The sequence below is a fragment of the Mus pahari genome, chromosome X, assembly GCF_900095145.1.
Source record: "Mus pahari chromosome X, PAHARI_EIJ_v1.1, whole genome shotgun sequence".
NCBI classification, from domain to species: Eukaryota; Metazoa; Chordata; class Mammalia; order Rodentia; family Muridae; genus Mus; species Mus pahari.
The window spans coordinates 113,788,239-113,795,413 of NC_034613.1; the positions used below are offsets into that span (position 1 = coordinate 113,788,239).

Here is a 7,175-nt window from a genome sequence, read left to right on the forward strand (position 1 = left end):
TAGATACTTTTTGGGAATTTGGGGAAAGACATGAAGGAACCAAAGATATTTACTTAGGGTTGTTATGTGAACAAAGGTGGCATATACTATTGTGGTTACGTGTGTGTGTGTGTGTGTGTGTGTGTGTGTGTGTGTTGAGCAAAAAAAACAGCTGCCTGAATACAGGGATGAGAGGCTGTGGAATGCAGGATCGAGGCACATTCCTCACCTCTTGGTAGGGCAAGGCAAATGTCTCCTCTCACTCTCAGCTGTCTCCGCTTTAGTAGACTGGAATCTAACCCAGAGGCAGGTGTTTAGAACAGCCATCAAATCTTTCCTGCAGCAATCAGTTAAGACTCTGGGTCTTAACTACATCTTTTACTTGAATTAAATAAGTTAGGATTAACTGTGTTGCCTCTATTTTACCAAATTTGCAAGTTGAACCAAAAGTAGAAAAAAAATTGCAGTTTGAATAAAATGGTTCAAATTAGACAACTGGTCATCTTTTTTTTTTTTTGAGTGTTCATTCATAAAACATGCAAAAACTCCAGCTTTCCATTTTCAAGCAAGTTAGTGCATTATGATAGCAATCATTTGTCTGTAATCAGTAGAAATTTATTTTTTGTGCGTAACTGTGCAATTACTAAGGTCCACTGGGTTTTCCTTTTTCACTTAAAATTTTCTCCACACAAATGAAAAACATAATTTTATATCTTCAATGTAAAAGCAAGGCTGATTTTTTTTTCCTTTTTTTGAAATCCTATTTGGTATAAGAGCGAAGGGAAGATGCAGGATCTTCCCAGCTGAAAGGGAAAGGGGAGAAGAGAAAAGCATCTGGGGTGGGAATAAAGAACCGCCATAATTGTTCCTAGAAGAGGAAGAAAGGACCAATGCGGTGTCTCTGTTGTTAACTATAGAAAAGCAAATTCCAACCACAAAAGAAGCTCCTTGTGGTTTGGGGATTAACAAAGAGGAAAATGAATGGCAGGACCTGGTGTGGCGGGGAAGGAAGGGGAAAGGCTGCCTCCTGCCGCAGTGTTGGTGGGAGTGGTAGTTGGAATCCTGATCTCACTAGTGACGTGCCCCTCACGTGAGCCGAAGCCTCCGTGTGCAGACCTCCTCCTAATTCTGGTCTACCTTAGTGTTTGCTCTCTCTCCGTTATTGCTGAGAGCAGGCAGGCCTGCTGCGGAAGGAGGAGGAGAAGGTAACTGCCTGGATGCCAGCAAGTCTGTGCATGGATGATGCTTGGGGGATCGCTGTACTCTGGGTACAACGCTGGGTAGCGGTTGGCAGAGATACCAGCGACACGGTCTGCTCTCTTCACGCACTTGCAATGCCTTCGGATCCTCTTGGGGGGTGGGAGGCGGTGAATCTTGGAGGGAGAGATTCCAGGAGAGACCCCGGATGAGGGTTTGGGGCGAGGAGCCTTTGGCATGTAAGGGCCTAGAATCCGGAGGGACAAGTATTATGGGTTGGTGCATGGATCCTATGAAGACAGAATTTTGAGGTAGTGAGATATCCTCTGTCATTCAGTAGGGTGCAGCACCTTTTGGAGCAAAGAAATAATCAACATCAAATTTCTGCATGTCAGTTTAAAGCTGAGACTGTCTGCGACCTGCATATATTAAGTGGTAGCTGGGGGATTTATTATAACTCGGGGCCATTATTGACTCTGGCAGTCAATGTGTGCGTCGTTCCCTGCTCCCACCCCAGGAAAAAGGGCTGTTCTCAGTTGTACAGGAAAAAAGGGGGAGGGGCTATCATCGGGGGTGGGTTGAGTTGGGGAGGAAGGAAGAGATCTTCCGTAGTGCGAGTTTTCCCTTACTCGCTGGGCCCGCCCCCAGTCTTGCGCTTCCAAAGGGGTGTGGTTTTTGCAGGAAAAATGGCCGACCACCGCAAGAAGGAGTGCCAGGATGTAGCCATATAGCACCGGGGCTTTGTCGACGGACTCCAGAGAACTGGGGGCAGGGTGAGAAACAAAACCATGAAATCCATCTGACCAACCAGGTCCGGGGATTTGGGAAAGCTAGTATTTAGGTGGTATATATTTTGTGTTTTGTGTCTCTGTTTAGGTGCCTGTATCTGGATCTCGCTTCCAAAGACCAGTCTAAACTGAGAAGCAGGGAAGGGAGGAAAACTTTCCAGAATCAAGTAGGTCCAAGGAAGAATTGTGGTGACAATGTTTGGAGGTCGCTGGGGTAGACGATAATGGTGACAATGAACTGGAGTGGACAGACTCACAGACATTCTTTGCACCCCCTTTCCTGGTACTGGGTTGGAGATGGGGAGGACATTATTTTAAAATACTGTATGGTGCAGTCTTTGTTGGTTTTAGTCTAATAGGAACCCGATTTGTTGGTCTTTAGGTATTGAGAAGTCAGGGGCTTAGATGGGGGGGGGAAGAAATTTCTCAGAGCAATGGAAATTGATGTAATTATTCAATAGATCGAGGAGGCTGTCTTTAAGGTAGTCGGGTGGGCAGAAGGAAGTGTAGATGTACTTAAAATCTATCTGATTTCTAGGCACTGATGTCTATTTCTTTACAAGGAAGGATGTGTAGTGTCACCTTTGGATGAAGTGACAGAGTAGTGGGGGGGGCAGGAGGACAGGATGAGACAGGGGACTGATCATCCAAGGAGGAAGGTAATAGAAGGTAAGAAACACTGTAGTGAAGGACAAGTGCCTGGGAATTGAGAAGATGGATATATGTCCTGTCTTGAGTGTGATTTATATGGTTCTTGAATTCTCAACTCAGACCTCTGTATCCTTTTGTTTGTAGATCTGCAAGAGGCTGGAAAGGAGGAAGAAGCTTCTTGGATCTCTGAGGGTATATGTGAGGGTGTCTCTGTTACCCTGACTCAAGACATCTACAAGGGTAAAGATATATATAGAATATAATATAAATATATTCAATTGTGCATTCTTGATGGGTGGAAGAACATAAATTTAGAGAATCTGGGTGATTGGAAAACTTCTAAAATTGCTTCTAGATAAAGGAAAGGAAGTGAGGAGACAAGCCCCAAATGTTAGCTAATATCTCTGTATGTTTGCAGGCAAGTGATTAAGTCTATTTATGAGCAAAGACACAATTGGAAAAGTCAAACTTTTGTAATCTTCCTTTTGTTTCTCCTAGGTATCACTGTATCTGCTGTTGTAGCTGCCCCTAATCTGCAGAATCTGAAGACTTTGCCCCTGACCTGAGAATATTCTGGACCAGAACAAGTCAGCTCTGTGTCCAGGTTAAGAGATTCACCCCAGCTGTATGATGGGTCGCACCCGGGAAGCTGGATGTGTGGCTGCAGGCATGGTCATTGGGGCTGGTGCCTGCTACTGTGTATACAGACTGACCTGGGGAAAAGATGAGAATGAGAAGTTGTGGGCTGAGGAAGAGGAGGAAGAGGAGGAAGAGGAGGAAAAGTCTTGTAGAGGCAAACCAGTAATTGGGGGCAAAACTGAGAAAGTACTTAAGACTAATGTTGGGGTAGGGGTGGGAGGCAAACCTCAAGATGACTCGAAGTCCAAGGTTGAGGTGAATGTGGGACCTGAGAATGGTTCAGGTGTAAAGAAGGAAGTGCACCCGGAATCCCAGAGTGGGGGTGGCCTAGAGGCTAAGGCCAAGGCCCTTTTCAAGACTCTAAAGGAACAGGCATGTGCAAAGGCAGGCAGACGCATAAGGCTTCCTAACATCTCTAGGAATAGGACCCTGATATCAAGTTTGCCCTGCCCAGGAGGCAGGGGTGGAGGCTGCCACCCGGGAAGGACTGGCTCTAGGGCTAGGAACAGGACAAGTGGGAAAGTCAAGAGAAAGAACCGAAGCAAGAGCAACAAGGCTCCAGCCACAGCATGGCCTGTACGCAAGGGCAAGTTCAGCTTTCCCTATAAAATTGATGATATTCTGAGTGCCCCTGATCTTCAGAAGGTTCTGAACATCCTGGAGAGAACAAATGACCCTTTTACTCAGGAAGTAGCATTGGTCACACTGGGTAACAATGCAGCATATTCATTTAATCAAAATGCCATCCGTGAATTGGGTGGGGTCCCCATTATTGCAAAACTGATAAAAACAAGAGACCCCATTATTAGGGAAAAGACTTACAATGCTCTTAATAACTTGAGCGTTAATTCTGAGAATCAGGGCAAGATTAAGACTTATATCAGTCAAGTGTGTGACGATACCATGGTTTGCCGCTTGGACTCAGCTGTCCAAATGGCTGGATTAAGACTCCTTACCAACATGACTGTAACTAATCACTACCAACATTTGCTTTCCTATTCTTTCCCAGATTTCTTTGCTTTGTTATTCCTGGGAAACCACTTCACCAAGATACAGACTATGAAACTGATTATAAATTTTACTGAAAACCCAGCCATGACAAGAGAGCTGGTCAGTTGTAAAGTACCTTCCGAATTGATTTCTCTCTTTAATAAAGAATGGGATAGAGAGATTCTTCTTAACATTCTTACCCTCTTTGAAAATATAAATGATAACATAAAAAGTGAAGGGCTTGCATCCTCCAGGAAGGAATTCAGCAGAAGCTCATTATTTTTCTTATTTAAAGAGTCTGGAGTATGTGTGAAGAAAATCAAAGCATTAGCAAATCATAAGGATCTGGTGGTCAAAGTGAAAGTTCTAAAAGTCTTAACCAAATTATAATTTTAGATCTGTTCCAAACACCACTGATGGGATGTTTCTTAAGTTTGCACGTGGGAACAATGCATTTTGTAAATTCTTAGGTTTTCATTGCGCTTGTGTAGCAAAGGGATACTTTGAGCTGCTATTTAGGAAAAATGAACATCACAGATTATAAATAGCCATTGATGCTGGCTTTAGACTGAGCCACTTTAAGTATGCCAAATATATATTAGAGCTTGCACAAAGAAAACATTTATTAATTCAACTTGCTACCTAGGTTGAGATATTTTTATTGTTTAAACTGACAGTGAAGTAACCATATGTCATAAATAAGCTATACTTTTGTATTAATTTCAATTTGTTCATCTAAGAGTTGTGCTTTATCAATAAAGTTATGTTTAAGCAGAAGGAAAAAAGCACTGTCTTTGTCCTTGGGTTCAGGATCTGTTTGGGGACACCATAACTGACAATACTTAATTTTATTTTATTTTTTTTCAAGATTTATTTATTTATTATATGTAAGTACACTGTAGCTGTCTTCAGACACTCCAGAAGAGGGCGTCAGATCTCGTTACAGATGGTTATGAGCCACCATGTGGTTGCTGGGATTTGAACTCCGGACCTTCGGAAGAGCAGTCGGGTGCTCTTACCCACTGAGCCATCTCACTAGCCCCAATACTTAATTTTAAAGTCTGTGTATGTTTATAAAATCTATAAGAGCCATCGGGCAGTACTGGTGCATGTCTCTAATCTCAGCACTTGAGAGCTAGAGGCAGGAGGATTTTTATGAGTTCAAAGCCGGCCTGGTCTTCAGAGCGAGTTCCAGGATAGCCAAGGCTATTCCGAGACATTGTCTCAAAAAAAAAAAAAATCTGGAAGAGTTCCTAGGCACCAGTGAATGCTTCCTATCAGTACTTAGAGACAGCAGAAACTATTGTATACAAGGATGCCTAGGGAATGCTTTTTGGAGAAGGGGAACTTAAGGAGGCAGTGCTTGAAGAATAAGATACAAAAGGCCAGACGGTTATTAAGGGTGAATTGGTAGAAGAAAAGCCTAGAGGTGTGGATACAGCTTCAGAGAGAAGGTTGATGAGCCTGGGTCAGTTTAAAGAGGAGACCCTATATAATAATTCATAAAAATCAGTGGGGCTGACAGGTTACTAGGAAGGATTCTTACAGACAATTGCCTGAGCTGTCACAGAAGATCACCAGAACCACAAGCATGTGCAGATGCTGCCGAACCTGACAACTTTAATCATTGATACCATGAGTTTTTGTTCGAAGCCATCAGTTATGATCTTCCTTATTTTGTCCTTACACCTTTTCTCTTGCCTCAGACTCTTTGAATAAGCCCACGGTTTAATGGGCTGTGTGGATCTGAGTTGTAAATCTCGCTGTAATTCTCAAACAAGAATCAGTTTTCTTTGGTTAATCTCTCTCTGTGTGTTTTGTTTTTATTTTTTTAATTTTGGATGATGATAGGATAAGCTAGATCCTGGCAAGTGCTGAGAGAGACAGGTATGGGGCAAGGCTGGGCCACTTCCTGGTGTCCCAGTATTTCCCCAAAGGTTGCAGCTCTCGGTCATTTTAGGAAGAGCAGGATCTTGGCTGTGACTGGTCTGTAGAGCTCGTGGGTCAGGTCAGGGAGAAGTTAAGTGTCTTCTCTTTTAGGGATGATATTAAGACACCCAGACGATATCCTGTCATTTTGATTTCCTCATCAAACACATTTAGGATCTCTATCTCTGTCAGTTCAAATGCGATCAAAGATAATTTTGTAGTAATGGAGCTCAGTTGGTTATAAATCATCCCCACCTTCCCACAGCATAACATATCAAAGTTCAGGAAACAGGTTTTCTTTCTTTAATTCATATTTCATCTGCCTTGTTTCAAAAGAGATTCCAGTGTGGGGCAGACAATTGATGCAGGTAACATCCATTTTATGTTCATGGCTCTCTGGTTTTGCTTGGTTCTGTTGAGAATGTCTTTGAACATAGTGATCACATAAGACAGGTTTTTCTATGCTGGTTGTTTACATTCCATTTACACCACATCCCAGGCTGAAGTTTGTTCCTGGTTTGTCTGCTTTAAGTTGTGGCCCTTCCTTGCCTTTAATTGAGAGCAGTCTCAGCTCTATTGCTAGGTCCTCTGTGTGCTCAGGCTGAGGGCAAGGTGGGAACAAGAAAGGAGTACTTCCTTACAACTGACAGGCTTCACCTTCTCCACTGGGGCCTTGTCAGGCCTGTGTTGAGAGCTTGGGCAATGTGTGTTCTTGAAGATGGGTGTGGGAGGAGTGGGAGGGAAGCAAGGGATGCAAGCCCTAGTGGAGGGGAGGGGTAACTTTGTCTGCAGAGGCTCATGCAAATGTAATTCGATCCCCTGTTGAGAGTGGGCTGACCATTAACATCCTGAAAGGTGAAAGAGGAGCTCTAATAAAGCCAGCTTTGTTTGAGCCTGCAGCCTCCTCCTTTACTGAGCCTTGTTGGGCTTGCAGAGGCCATGGCATGTTATCAAACACGGTGCGACCACCTTTGGAAAATAAAGTCCAGAGTGATAATTTAT

General features: G+C 43.4%; 1 protein-coding gene across 2 annotated transcripts; it reads left to right on the forward strand.

The window, feature by feature from the left end:
• Positions 1 to 1,069: 1,069 nt before the first annotated feature.
• On the forward strand, positions 1,070 to 5,029 carry Armcx1 (armadillo repeat containing X-linked 1). 2 transcript variants are annotated; one of them, XM_029534547.1, is made up of 5 exons: positions 1,084 to 1,184; positions 1,858 to 1,949; positions 2,053 to 2,131; positions 2,760 to 2,855; positions 3,114 to 5,029. In XM_029534547.1, exon 5 carries the CDS (start codon positions 3,243 to 3,245, stop codon positions 4,632 to 4,634), a length of 1,392 nt encoding a protein of 463 aa, XP_029390407.1. In that variant the 5' UTR covers positions 1,084 to 1,184; positions 1,858 to 1,949; positions 2,053 to 2,131; positions 2,760 to 2,855; positions 3,114 to 3,242; the 3' UTR covers positions 4,635 to 5,029. The 2 variants fall into 2 exon arrangements, with proteins under 2 accessions (XP_021043539.1, XP_029390407.1); XM_021187880.1 differs by lacking the exon at positions 1,858 to 1,949 and having other exon boundaries at positions 1,070 to 1,184.
• The last annotated feature ends 2,146 nt before the right edge of the window (positions 5,030 to 7,175 follow it).

Coding starts and splice junctions, on each gene's coding strand:
- Armcx1 (XM_021187880.1), top strand. CDS start 3,243: ATGATGGGTCGCACCCGGGAAGCTGGATGTGTGGCTGCAGGCATGGTC.